Source organism: Leptinotarsa decemlineata, unplaced genomic scaffold (genome assembly GCF_025532065.1).
Source record: "Leptinotarsa decemlineata unplaced genomic scaffold, Ldec_3_MD MMD2_tig00000008_RagTag_RagTag, whole genome shotgun sequence".
Taxonomy (NCBI): domain Eukaryota; kingdom Metazoa; phylum Arthropoda; class Insecta; order Coleoptera; family Chrysomelidae; genus Leptinotarsa; species Leptinotarsa decemlineata.
Window position 1 is genome coordinate 12574560 of NW_027412537.1, and position 14098 is coordinate 12588657.

Below are 14098 nucleotides of genomic sequence, written 5' to 3' on the forward strand. Positions count from 1 at the left end.
TTTCGAACAAATACATGGTCACTGTCATTACTGTATTTATATCTAGTCGGTGATGAAATTGGTTTCATTACTTCGTGTACGATCTCTTCATATTCATTTGTTACTTTTCCAGACCGTAAGAAGGACCTGGTGAAACTTCAAGCTGGCGAATATGTTTCGTTAGGAAAAGTTGAATCCCAGCTCGTGACTTGCTCTCTTATTGAAAACATATGCGCTCTGGGAGATTCTACGAAAAATGCCATTGCCGCTTTAATTGTGCCCCATGAAGAACATTTATTGGAACTAGGAAAAAAGGTGGGGGTGCAGGGCAAATCATTGAGAGAACTGTGTGCAGATTCTGGTATCACAAAAGCTGTGCTAGCAGAGATACAAACACATGCTAAAAAAGGTAATCAATTGATGTTGAGCAAAAGTATGAATATTTTCTGAAGGGAAAATTTCTATTTTTTTGGAAAATGGCCTATTTGAAACGAATATTTTTTCAAATCAAAGATAAAAATCGTCTTTAGTGCCCACGACTGATTTCAATATTGTTTATATTTTTTATTTCCCTTTTAAAACGTCGGACAGTAGTCGGTCGGTTCGACGTGGGTGCTTTGTTCAATCACTCAAATCGACCGCCGTGTTGATCGGTTGTTCAAACCCCAGGCTGAACGATCAATTTTCACTTGCTATCGTCCAACCCGTGTTAGGAATCACACGTTAAAAGGTAAGACCTCGTTAGTCCTTAGCTCGCACAAGTTTCGGCTTCTGAGGGTTGTCGTTCGTAGGGGTGCGACAGCTGGTTAACGGAAAACAGATTTTAAACAGACAGACAGACAGACAAAGAAACATTTTACGCCAGAAGTTAGGGCAACTTTTAACAAATCACATATTTTAAATGTTGTAGTTGAACATAGTTGCCGAACGTAATTACAGTTATAAGTGGGAGTTTGACCATTTCTCGGTTTAACTGTGAACACATAACTGTAAATTCACAGTTATAAGTGTGACTTGTCGAAAAATAATATTGATTTTTTGGCACTTCTGTGCTTTCCTACAAAAAAGTTTCAATAATCAATTGCTGAATTGAACTCAACTCAAACCTAACCTCTAACCCCAAAAGTCGACATTTGTCGGAGCTGATACTTAACGAGGTCTTGCGTATTAATGTGCGATTCCTAGTATGGATTCAAAAATATAAATATCAAAATCGGTCGTATGGGATGAAGTGAATGTTAGCCGGTATTTCAATATTGAAAAGTCTGCACTAATTTATTTTGTCTAAGAATGTAAGTAACTTTCAGTCAGGAACAATTATATCAAAAGCTATTCTCCAGGTTTTTTCGCCTTTGACAATGGCTACCGCAATTGTTGGCGGAACTTCAGGCATAGAAATCTGCAGAATAAAACCAAAAATAGCTTAGACACTGTTAATTGAGCTAAATAGATGAACAATCCACCACAAGTTTCCCAATATTTAAATAATTCAATTTCCTTTCAGTGAATCTGGCCAAATTCGAAGTACCTGCAGTAGTGAAATTAGTTACAGACCAATGGGTTCCAGAATCGGGGTTGGTAACAGCAAGCATGAAACTCAAGAGAAGAGCCATAGAAGAATTTTATAAAAAAGAAATTACTACAATGTTCGCAGCTTTGTGAATATATGATTAAAACGAATTAGTTGTTTTGTATTTTTTCATTATTGAAATAAGTTATCAGTGGTGAAGCCTTATATATAAAAAGTGTTTTACAACAATAATATTCATGATGAATATTCATTAACCCAGTATTGGTCGGTTGGTAGCCGGTCGGTTTGACGTGGGTGCTTTGTTCACTCAATCAATAGACCACCGTGTTCATCGGTGGTTCAAGCCGCAGGCTGAGCGATCCATTTTCACTTGCTATCGTCCAACCCGTGTTAGGAATCACACGCTGAAAAGTGAGACCTCGCTAGTCTTTAGTTTCGACTTCTGAGGGTTGTCGTTCGTAGTGGTATGACGGCTGGTTAACGGAAAAACATACTTCAAACACATATATATATATATATATATATATATATATATATATATTATGTAAAATAAAAATTAAGGTGAATTTTATTTTTCCCAAAAAATATTTATTCTTCAATTTCGTCTCTTCTGGGACGATTGGACTTAGCAAATCTGGATTGTCGTTCACGTCATTCTAGAACTCCTGAGCGATGCTCATGCGACTTTTCTAATAGTGATTCGAAAATTCTCCATTAAAATTTTCATTACTTTCTCAACATTTGCATTCCTTGTTGACGTGCTGGAGCTTTTGGGACGAGCGTCATCATTTACATCTTCTCGACACTTTATAATTCAATTTGGAAGTTTTGAATTGGTTTCAATAAGGAATTTGTTGCCATTACCAATAATGTTATTGCATATTTGAATAAACTAGTGAATTTCCTATTTTGAATAAAATTCATAGGAGCTATTTTCATATTGTTTCAATTTGTTTTCTCCATGATAAATTTTCATCTAGTAGACCAGGAAAGTCTGCACTAGGAGAGTGTTTAATATCTTCATTGAGGATGACAAATGTTCCATGTAATGAAAATTTTACCTTTCATGTACAAGTTTATTTAGAAATCCTGTGAATGATATCTGATTCAATTCCATAATGTATGTTTGAAGTAGAAACAGAATAGGAAAAAGTGTTTTGTATTTTTTTTCTTTCGTGTAATTCAATGTTTAGATAAAAGTAGTTGTTTCGAGAGGGCTTTTTCTGGAAAATACAGATTTGAGATATTTAGTTAACAGACTATTGAGCTGTCTTCTTTGATGATCATGTAAATTTCCATTATTATATAAATTTCATAGACCGTTTTTTATTCTTCTTAACAGCAGAAAGAGGCATACTTTCAATTTATAAATAGAATTGATATCGAGTAAAAGATTTTTAGTTGGTTCTACGAAAGATAGATCAAAAATGCATTTGAAAGCTTTATTTTGTGAATTTATTACGTTCAAATCATTGTCTTTAACATCGTCAGTGGCATTATAACACAAAAGAAAAATCCAACTTATACGAAAAATTTAATGAAAACATCTTTTGCATACCTATTACAATAATGTAACAATATAAAATGTTTGTAAATGAAAAATGCATTAAATAATTGGAAGGAATGATACATGCCTATTGTTAACCTATGAACTGCTTCTACTATATTTCCCCCATATGTGTAACATGAACACTGATGCAATGAATAATAGAGACATTACAAGGACAGGAACTGGTCCCCTGTAAATAAAAAATGAATATGTCAATTGATTTAAATTATTTGAAATAATGTTTAGGAAGAGTTATTGGGAAGAAACAAAATGTCTTAGAGAAAGTTTCTTTGTGATTCTTGAAAATAAATATTTGAATATAAGATTTTCAGTGTAAAAGTCAATATTTCTTGTCTGAAAAATAAATGAAGCTGAATCAATAGAGAATCTGATACATTGTGAACTGTAAAAAGTTGATCTATAACCACTGAGTTTATAAATTTAATTTTTTCCAATACATTATTCAATTTGAAGGCAAAATTTGTGGATACGGCAACTTTAACTAAACTTTTCAGGTGAACTTTTCAGCTTGTCTTCATTACACTATTGGAGAATATCTCTTGATTTACAGATTGTGAAAAGTTAAATACTCCAAAAACAGTAGGAAACATAAATTAATAATTTTTAATAAATAATTAATAATTTTTTAAATTTGAAAATACTTGAAAGTCTATAAACCAAAAATAAATGGAGTTCGAAATATTTAAAAAAAATTAATTAGCTGCAGGTTTTTCCGGGTTTTCCTGCAGCTGAAAAAACAAATGCGCCACTGGAGTCGAAGAAGTCGCCCCAGAGCACCAATTAATTTTTATTGTTCTTTTTATTTTTATCGTTTTTTATTTTCGCCACTGAACTATGAATCAAGTAATTACCTAACAATATTATTTTTCATCGACTTTTTTGGGTATTTGTTACCTTTCACAATCTTTACGTTTTGGAGGCCCCCTTCTTCAGAAATGGACAAAAAAATTCTAAAATATTTGCAGTCATTCCTTTTGATTATTTACTTAGAAATAAATAATCAAAAGGAATAACTGCAAATATCTCAGAATTTTTTGTCCATTTCGACAGATGTCGAAGAAGTTAAGAAATAAATAATCTATAGGAATTACTACAAATATCTTAGAATTTTTTTGTCCTTTTCTGGAGACGGAGGCACATTTTGGCCTCTGAAACGTGAAGATTGTGGAAGGTATGAAATACCCAAAAAAGGTGGATGAAAAACTGATTTTTCTCCACAAAAAATGGCTTTCGTTGAATAAAATATTATTGTTAAATGCACAACACATTGTTATATATACAGAAATTTGAAGTTTTTAGAAAGTTTATATCTACTGGATATCCTTCATAAAAATTTTGAATTTTCAATGCAAGAAAATGTGTAATTTGTGGTAGTTCTATAGTATTTAATAAAAGAATATGATTCAATTCCTTTGAACCTTTTTTATATAAAGTTGATATTTTCTTGAGAACTGATTATAAGACGTGTTTCTTCATCAGGAATCAAATTTTTATTTTCAATCAATTTTTCCTCAGCCCATATGCATTCCAAGTTTCTTAATTTAATTCCAGGAGGGTAAAAATTTATTATTATTCTTGTACAAAGAAATCAAAGATAATTGTTCTCCTGTTTTTCTGTTGGGAAATTGTGCATTTAGATACCTACTGGAGGCATATATTGAAAAATATAAATTTATATAGAAAATTTGCATAGGTACTCTTAAATTTGAAGTTATATTTAGAATAGGTGCCACTCTGTATTCATTACAATAGAATGAATGAAAATATATAAAAATACAACTTCTCAGCATATCTAACAAACACAACATATGGAAATCGAAATACACTCACACTTTGATTCCTGGAGAGTCATCAGTGTAGAATCTCCACATACCACCCGTTCCAGCCCCCGTGTTTCTTCTAGCAGTGGTCGTGGTGGTGGTTTTTCTCTGCCTCACAGTGCCTCCTGTAGAAGATCTAGGTGCCACAGCCTTTGAAGGAGATCTTCCTCCTGAGCCTACATTTGTTGAGCTTGGAGAAGCAGGCTAATCAAAAAAAATTGTAAAGATGAGTAACGGTCGCTGAACTGTTGAAATAACTTACCATTATGTCAGATTATATTCGGGAAACTTCACTCTCAATAGAAAAATTCAAGTATATCTGCTCGAGCAGAATGACAAACATCCAACTACACTACTTTCATAAAACTCATTGAATGAAATCTTATGACACGATTTACACGTAGACAAACGTAAGTCTGCCGTTTTGCAACGTGGTAAAAAGTACTTCACATGCCATGTTGCCACTTCGGCAATTCAAGCAGTCTCTTATAATCAAGTATGTTATTATAATGATGAAAATAATAACATAACTTTGAGCAATCATGAATAACGAGCAAGAACTGTTTATTCCATCTTTTATTATCGACATCAAATTAAAAATTGTATCAACTGATTATTAGTTACCGAAATCCTTGCTCAGTAAATGATGACGTTGTTTTGAATTATTTGTGATGACCTCAATATTTTTAATATTGTAAGGTAACAACCCTTTCTTGAATTGAAATCAAGTGGATGGAGTTGTTACCTATCAGCCAATTTTCTTGCTTAATATTCATGACACTAATTAACGATTACTAAACATTTTATTACAATTTTATTATTTCTTTTCTTTCAATAGACCTGAATTTGTATTTCGAAATAGTCCAGATCAATAATTTGGAGACATAAGCTTTTTCACTCTTATTTTCCTCATCTATATTCAAAAAATGTGAAAAGAAACGACCCGAGTAAGGAAGAAAGCAATTGGATTCTAAATAAACTGTCTACAAAATGATGTGCAGATCATATAATGAAAGTTTCTGTCAGATACGAACTGGTAAAAAGGTCCATTGATTCACCTGATTGAAAATGGATTGAGGAAAAAATTCATTGAGTTTTGAAAAAAATCCTATTAGGTAACTTCAGAAAGTGAATATGAAAATGAATCGAATACGAGCATGAAAGTTTTTCTTCCAGACGAAATTTTATGAGTATCATTTGAAGGGATATTGTTCTTCAACTGATGTGTGGGAGCATTCAAAAATACCCAAAAAAGTAATACATTTTTTTTGAACGCACCCAATGATGTCACTAATTAACCTTGAAAAAAATATTCAGTGTTTATGTTGTCTTCAATGAAAAGAAGAAGAATACTGTAAAACTGTCAAAGTTTTTGTTTATAGTTTTATTGACAAGTTGACAAGTGTATTCTTTGACACGACGAATGATTGACATTAATATTTTTATAAATGATGTATTTTTTATCAAAATTTTGTCGAATATGCGTTCAGACGGATGTAAAATTAACAGATCTCAGCACGGTGGATTACGACAAGGTGAAATTGAGCGATAAACTGGAATATTGTACAAAAATGGTAAACTTAGAAAACATTCCATAACTCCTGATTTATTGATTTTTCTGTCTCAGGTTGTCACAAGGGAAAGTTTCTCGAGCGAAATATGTTTACAATGCATAACTAAGTTAAGAGTCTCCTATCAGTTCTTGACTATGTGTAAAAAATCTACTAAAACTCTACAGGGTTATTTGAGGGCATTAGTATCAAAAGATGAGGAAAAAATAATTCCATCTTTCATAAACACTGAGCTAAGTGTAATTGTGGAACCTATTTCAGACAATGGATTGTATATTCCGGACAACTGTGAAAATGAATACACCACAATAAGAGAAGGTAGAGAGAAACGCAGAAGAATAACCAAGGAACAGCGATGCTCACTACTGAAACAGTTACTGACACCTGCAGAAAACAATAAACATGAAAGAGATAAGTCTCTGTACCTCAGACAAAGGTATTCTGATAATAGACCAACAGACACTTGCCGCGGTGGTCTGAAAAATATTATTAATTTTACCAAAAATTACGAGTTTGGAGTGAATCTAGATAAAAATTCGAATTATGAAATGACTCCCTTAGAGAAGCTGCGAGCTTTCTCCAATGAGTTTTTCAGGAATGATTTCACCGAGTTTAAAAACACAATTTTGTACATCATAGAAAACAAGGACAATTTATATGACAGTGCTGACAGTGAAGATGACGATAATAATTTCCGAACTTCATCAGAAGAAAGAGATTCCAAAGATGTATTTGTCAAATTTGAAGAAGTTACTGTGGAGCCAGATATCCAAATAAAAACAGAAGACTTTGAGGAAGAGTACAATGATCAGGAATATATGAGTGATTTGGTGGAGTGCAAACAGGAAATGAAGGACGAGGATTGTGATGACGAATTTATCAATAATAATTCTTTTGATCTTTGTCCCCCATCTCAAAGTTACAACGAACATGTAGCCAAAGTTAGTTCTTCCAGTGATTCGATACACTTTTTGAATAATTTTGTAGGTAGTTATCCACACCGAAGGACGTTTTCACCTCAAAATGTTCGTTGTCGAACAAGAGACAATCCCTACATTAATCCAATGTTGAGACAACAGTTTCTGTATAGGAGTTTTAAGTGTGACAAATGTAGTAGGTATTTCAAAAGTCCCGGTTATCTCAAAGCTCATCATTCGAAAGTTCACTGATATAATAAGAGTATGTTAGGTGAAGCTTTGAACATGTGACTTTACATACACTGGATATGGTTATTTCAATTGTTGTCTGTAAAATATCCTTTTCATGTTGTTTTTACAAGTAAAAAATGTATAGCCTTTTTCTAGATTTGTTGAACAGAAAAGTTATAATTTTCAGAATTGTGAATATTTTTAATGTTTATTTCAAGACCCAATAGAAATCAAATGTTGAATGTTTTTCTTATCTTCAAGTAAAAATATGAATTTAATATATATGTGAATGTTATATACAAAATGTTGGGTGGAAGTTTGAAAGAGAACAATTGTTATTCATATTCAAATTAAAAAAAAAAAACATGGTTTTTCCAATGAAAAAAAAATCAATTGACAATTTTTAAACTTGTTAACAGGTTTCCCAATAGAAGAATCATAATGAAATTATATATCAGTAAATTTGGGAGCATTGAAGTTTTAATTTGTATGTTAGATTAATTTCATGAAATATAAGGGTTTATATTCAAATTAGTGAAGTATCTGTCTTTCTACATAACTTGAAGTATTTTTTTATTGATAATATTCGGAATGAACAACTCCTCCAAAACTATGAAATTACAGTTTGAAAATGCTTCAATTGACAATTTTCAAAATGAAAAGTATCAAATTCCTGTATAGAAAACATCAATTGATATTTTAATTGAAATAAACATGATAAAATTGTTGACCGACTCCTATTTTCAACTGAATTATTTAATTCAAAGTATTACAGATTTCTTCTGAATGTGATAGAAACTAGTCTCAGGTGTTAGTTCTTGGTTTTATTTTAGAAATTGCAATTTTCATTTTTTTTTTCTATTGAGTTTTTCTCATTTTCTTGTATTGATTATATTTTGTCTATGTCATGAAGCTTTGATTTTTTTAGTAATAAATTTATTTTTTGTATGACAAAGAAATACTCGTAATTCAAACTTCCATTCAATTCGCTTGAATCCGAATTTAAAAGTATATAATGTGTTAATTCTATATGGAAACTTAGTGTTGAATAAATTGCAATATATATGTAATATATAAAGGAAACTTCCAATGAAGTGATGGACAATGCTTTTACTGAGTTGTAACTGATTTTATTCAGTGACTTCAATGTTTTTGATATTATATAATTTTTTTATAAAGAAAATTTAGATATTTGTTCTGTTAGTGGATTGACAAAAGTCCTGCATATAAAGTGTTCCAAAAATATAGAACAATTTTTTGTTAACCCCAGTTTTTCATTTGTGTACAAAAACATATTAACCAAAATGTTCCAATTGTCTCTATTCAAAACAATTTAAGTCATCTTCTGATGATGTTAACTTGGTTAGCGAAACAGGTGTCCAGAATCAGTACTTTTGTTTTGCCTCGTGTAGAAAAAGTATTTTGAAGACATTCATTTTACTCCATAAGGTAAATATTTCTTGAATATACACCAATGAAAGCTGTCCAAAGTATTAAAAACGTAGCAAACATTGGCAGACATATAAAAATTTAATTACGTCACTTGCAAAAGTTGTCTAACATTAGTATTTTGAAAGTAATTTCACTTTGCATTTCTATACATTGAAGTTATTCTATGTAACTATCCTATGATTCCAAAATAGTAGGCACTGAATTCTCAGAAATGATGTTTTTGCTTTAATCTGTTTCTTGCAGTGGCGTACAGAAATTATACAACACAGATGAGGAGAAATGTTAATAAAATCACAACATTAACAACAATGTTTTCGTTTTAATGCAATAATTCTGAGAATTTTGTGCCTACTTTTATGGAATTATACTATAACATCGTCGAATATCGCAAAACAATTTTCATTATTATTTCGAGGGATTAATTACCGCGATAGCATCAAAGCAAAACCATTGAGTGGCAAAACTATGTAAAAAACTTAGATATTAGTTAATAAATAAATGGAAATATTTTGAGGACAGGTGAAATCACAGTAAGTGCATTTTTTGCCAAAAGGTGTAAAGATTCTGAATCCTACAACTATTTTTGGAATATAACTGGGTATAACATCCGTTCCCTGGACAATATCTTTTGAATTCACTAGTCATAACCTATAACTTATATTTGTACAGAAGACAAATTAAATGCATGAATCAGAAAAATAGGATTTGAATGCCTATAATTTCTTTCTTCAATGACCATATGTTGTATGATTTTTTCTCTTCAAACAACGTTTTTCAATGTTTTCACCCAGTGTTTTCCCGGAGTTTGACGTTAGAATTAATAAACCTAGATGCCGCTTACTCACCGGTTTTCAGAGTTTAGGGGTTAGTCTATATACTAAGCCAAAGGTTTGGGAAACTAGGGAAATCATCCGTTTGCGCTATTTTCACTTCTGTTTAACAGATTTCGTCACAAAAAAACAGTTCTCAATCCCTGTTGAGGCTTCAACTAATATTTCAACAAAATTTATCAACATATTCTCATCGTACCTGACTAGGTACGATGATAATATGTTAATGAATTTTGTTGAAATATTAGTTAACAATTGATTATCTGGAATGTATTTGAAGTCGTGTCGATATTGAGTCTAACATAATACGATGCGTGTTCAATAAATACTTTACTGATTTTTTCACTCAAGAGTTTTACAATATCGAAAAACAATGCCAGTAACATGAATTTTGGGATATTTTGTCGAAAAATCTATAAAAATTAGGATTAATTATTGAAGGTCTGGTTGGAAATCAAACTGAACAGTACATTTTCCCTGGATTTCCCCAACTTTACGCCTTTTTATTTTTCAGAGAAATTAAACATTTGAAAAATAAAATAGGACCTCACAGAACATAATATAAAGTTAAGCTTTGTGGGTAAATCTCAACATCTGTATCTTTTTTTGCACATTGAATACACCGACATAAACGTAGTGACTGATATTTACTATCCTTTTCTATAATACTGGGAAAAGCGAAACATCTAATGGTTCCTTCAAACTGAAGAAGCTAAAGTAACCGCAGTCAGTCAAGATTGGAGAGGGGTTTGTTTATTGTTGAAGTTGGTGTATTTTTCAACTTATTTAATTGAAAATGGAAATAGCAAACGCTGTGGGCACCACCCCTGGGGTGACTCGAAATCCAAGAATGATGGAAGGCGTCGGTGCCCGAGTTATCAGAGGCCCTGATTGGAAATGGGGAAAACAGGTTAGGTTATGATTTTTGAAAATCTACTATAACTTTAATTTGAATGAATTTTAGGACGGAGGAGAGGGTCACGTTGGTACTGTGAGAAATTTCGAATCTCCTGATGAGGTTGTTGTAGTCTGGGACAACGGAACGGCTGCGAATTATAGGTGTTCGGGGCAATACGATTTGAGAATCCTCGACAGCGCTCCTACGGGGGCGAAGCATGAAGGAACGATGTGCGACACTTGCAGGCAGCAGCCAATATTCGGTATCCGTTGGAAATGCGCCGAATGTGGCAACTATGATCTATGCTCCGTTTGCTACCACGGAGACAAACACCAGCTCCGTCATCGCTTTTATCGTATAACAACCCCAGGTAGTGAACGTGTTTACCTGGAAACTCGTCGCAAAACGAAAAAGATCGCGATACGTGGAATCTTTCCCGGGGCTCGTGTAGTGCGCGGAGTTGACTGGCAGTGGGAAGATCAAGATGGGGGTAACGGACGTCGGGGCAAAGTACAAGAGGTTCAAGATTGGTCAGCAGCCAGTCCCAGATCAGCTGCTTATATTGTTTGGGATAATGGCTCCAAAAACTTGTATCGAGTTGGATTTGAAGGAATGGCTGATTTAAAAGTAGTTAACGATGCCAAGGGCCAGAACGTTTATCGAGATCACTTACCTTGTTTGGGAGAACAGGGACCTGGCAGATCTGCACCTCCAGGGTTGAAAATTGGAGACCAGGTATAATTTCAAAACACCAATTTTTCAGAAAATTGACATTGACATAATATATAGTAGGTGTGAAAATTGCATTTCTGTAATCAGTTTGAGGTTATTATTGCTTTGGAAAGAATGGAAACTTGCAATCTCAAACACCATTATTGTTTTACATTCACACAAAAGTAACCAGCAAGTAGGTCACTATTTTATCAATTGCAAATGAAACAATTTCATTATCAATGAAAAACAAACTTTTCAGAAAAAAATATACTTTCATACTTTTTCAAAGATTTTATTTATATGAAGGTATGTTAGTCTGCAGTTTTTCACTTGAATAAATATTGGTTTTATCAAAGTCAAATATAAGTTGAAAACACTTCTCTCTCGATGCAGATGTTGAGAAACCAGATATTCTGGTTAGTTATGGCACAACGAAGAAATAGCTTGAAGTACCACAAAGCCAAGAAACTAGTCGTAGTTACTTGAATTTTCACATTAGAAAACTGATTCCGAAGTGATGAAGAGTTCAATTCTATTTGGTCATTCAGTAAATTTTCAGAATTTTTAAATCTATCAATTTCGAAGCATTCCAAAAGTTTGTGTTTCAAACCTTCCACTTTGAAATAAGTATAATACTTCATAGTCATAGTTTTACTATTGCTCTTCTGTCAAAACATGGTTTGTCAATGTGTAAATGGGTGTTCTTTTATTTTTTGGCAGAAGGTGTTCTGTTTGTCCATTATAAAGTTTTGGGCAAGAACCGAAAGTCAAGTTATATAAACCTGATCTATCTGATTCTGAATGTTTGTCTATATTGTTTTTAATACATTTTTTTGAAATCATTATTCATCCGTTTAGCCTTGTCCTTTTCAAAAAACAATTGAAGTTATTGGTTGTTTCACCAAAATATGTTAATGTCCTATGACATTGACATGTTTCTGAAAGTGGGATAGACCAGATTGCAATCTGTTGATTTTTTATTTTTCATGTTGTTTTTGTACAAGTGATTTATATTTTCTTGAAATTAGCAAGGTCAAATAAAACAGGATATATATACTATCCGACACAATTTGATAACTATAACCCCAGGAAAGGTACTGATTTTCTGGTTATGAAATCAATAACCTCTGCTTTTTGTTTCACAGGTGAATGTTGACTTGGAACTAGAAATTGTTCAATCCCTGCAGCACGGACATGGAGGATGGACAGATGGAATGTTTGAGTGCTTGAATAGTGTTGGAACTGTGGTCGGAATAGACGAAGATCATGATATCGTTGTTGCTTACAGCAGTGGGAACAGGTGAGAGAAATGGACTAATTCATTCAACAAATATCGTGTTAGATTTCAAAAATCAACAGAAAAGAAGAAAGATTTTTCATAGTTGATATATTTTTTGCTTTTATTTGGGACAACCACAGAGTGGGTGACATCTAGTTATTGTAGGTTGAAAGTCAGGCATAGGAAAAACTTTGGTTGTTGACATAAGAAAATGTACTCATAAACATTAAAATATACGTTGTTACATCTATCCATTGTCATATTCTTTCTCAGAAATGACAATGAAATCAACTCTTGATAATTATTCATATATTCAAAAGGTATTATTTGGTATCAGAAAATGTGAACATACACATTTTTCTCCAAGATCTGAAACTAGCAACGAATTGGTAAATCTATCGACAGATTTTAGGGTTTCCATTTCGACAGAGATAATAAGTGGAAATGGGGTTTTGTTTAGTTGGCAACCCTATACTTAATAGCTTATTTATGGAGAACAACAAATACAAGTGAATAAACTAAGATAATAACAGCGAAATTCAAATGTGAGTTTAGGTATCAATAGCACAAAAAACAATTATATTTTATTGTATTAATAACAACAGGAAAAATGCAATTCTAACACTATTTTCCAATATTTCAAGTTCATTTGTTGCTTCAATACACAGTAAGTGGATCTTACTGTCTTAATGTTGGATTAAATACGTATAGATAGGTGTTTATAATACCACAGTTGACAATAATCTCGACAGCATGTGTTGCCAACATTATAACATAAAATGGCAATTTTTCTTAAGTAAAATGAGGTCTGATTCGACTGATTTGAGGTCTTTTTTTTCAATAAAGACGTTTCGAGGACTAATATTTTTTTTCTACGTACTTTTGATTTGCCGTGTGAACTGCAAATTAAAAAAAAGTATTGGCCAAGAACTTCCATTGAAAAGACGGTTTTTAGACATTTTTCAAATGAAAATCATAGCTGCTATTTGCCGTCTTTGACCAACATTCTGACTTCTCAAGAAAACTCAGTATAAGATCCTCATTCTCTATTCAGGATTCATTTGTTGAATTTAATCAACAAAAACTTGATTGCGATTCAAATTTTAGGTGGACCTTCAACCCTGCTGTGCTGACAAAAGTTGCTACACCAACCAACTCTGCTGGCTTCAATGAAACTCCACAACAGCAATTCGCAGTTGGTGACGTCGTACAGATTTGTTCTGATATGGAGCGGGTAAAAATGCTACAGAGAGGACACGGAGACTGGGCTGACGGAATGAGTGCTGTAAGGAGTAATTTGTTAATA

At 32.6% G+C, this 14098-nt stretch overlaps 4 protein-coding genes across 11 annotated transcripts in view; 3 read left to right on the forward strand and 1 right to left on the reverse strand.

The window, feature by feature from the left end:
* LOC111514816 (long-chain-fatty-acid--CoA ligase 4) overlaps window positions 1–1659 on the forward strand; it is a 31149-nt gene extending 29490 nt beyond the window's left edge. For all 8 annotated transcript variants that reach the window (XM_074171092.1, XM_074171091.1, XM_074171089.1 and 5 more), the window contains 2 exons: window positions 113–388; window positions 1484–1659. In XM_074171092.1, coding sequence (XP_074027193.1) covers window positions 113–388; window positions 1484–1641 — 434 coding nt within the window. In that variant the 3' untranslated portion in view covers window positions 1642–1659. The remainder of the gene's footprint in view (window positions 1–112; window positions 389–1483) is intronic.
* Window positions 1660–3031: 1372 nt separating this feature from the next.
* Window positions 3032–5324, reverse strand: Sec61beta (Sec61 translocon subunit beta). The gene is made up of 3 exons (XM_023171057.2): window positions 5163–5324; window positions 4911–5104; window positions 3032–3249 (listed from the first exon to the last, which is right to left on the reverse strand). The coding sequence occupies exons 1-3, from the start codon at window positions 5163–5165 to the stop codon at window positions 3156–3158; spliced, it is 291 nt and encodes a 96-aa protein (XP_023026825.1). The 5' UTR covers window positions 5166–5324; the 3' UTR covers window positions 3032–3155.
* Window positions 5325–6282: 958 nt separating this feature from the next.
* LOC111514814 (uncharacterized) lies at window positions 6283–8883 on the forward strand. Its single transcript, XM_023171056.2, has 2 exons — window positions 6283–6474; window positions 6528–8883. The coding sequence occupies exons 1-2, from the start codon at window positions 6349–6351 to the stop codon at window positions 7638–7640; spliced, it is 1239 nt and encodes a 412-aa protein (XP_023026824.2). The 5' UTR covers window positions 6283–6348; the 3' UTR covers window positions 7641–8883.
* A 1690-nt stretch (window positions 8884–10573) lies between these two features.
* The window catches only part of LOC111514813 (E3 ubiquitin-protein ligase mind bomb 1), a 456223-nt gene continuing 452698 nt past the window's right edge, over window positions 10574–14098 (forward strand). Inside the window, exons 1-4 of the mRNA XM_074171098.1 lie at window positions 10574–10811; window positions 10866–11534; window positions 12659–12813; window positions 13900–14077. Of these exons, the coding sequence (XP_074027199.1) occupies window positions 10698–10811; window positions 10866–11534; window positions 12659–12813; window positions 13900–14077 (1116 nt within the window). The 5' untranslated portion in view covers window positions 10574–10697. The remainder of the gene's footprint in view (window positions 10812–10865; window positions 11535–12658; window positions 12814–13899; window positions 14078–14098) is intronic.

Coding starts and splice junctions, on each gene's coding strand:
- LOC111514814 (XM_023171056.2), top strand. CDS start 6,349: ATGATGTATTTTTTATCAAAATTTTGTCGAATATGCGTTCAGACGGAT. Junction 6,475..6,527: donor TGGAATATTGTACAAAAATG/GTAAACTTAGAA, acceptor TTTCTGTCTCAG/GTTGTCACAAGGGAAAGTTT.
- Sec61beta (XM_023171057.2), bottom strand. Junction 3,250..4,910: donor GACTCTCCAGGAATCAAAGT/GTGAGTGTATTT, acceptor TTTTATTTACAG/GGGACCAGTTCCTGTCCTTG.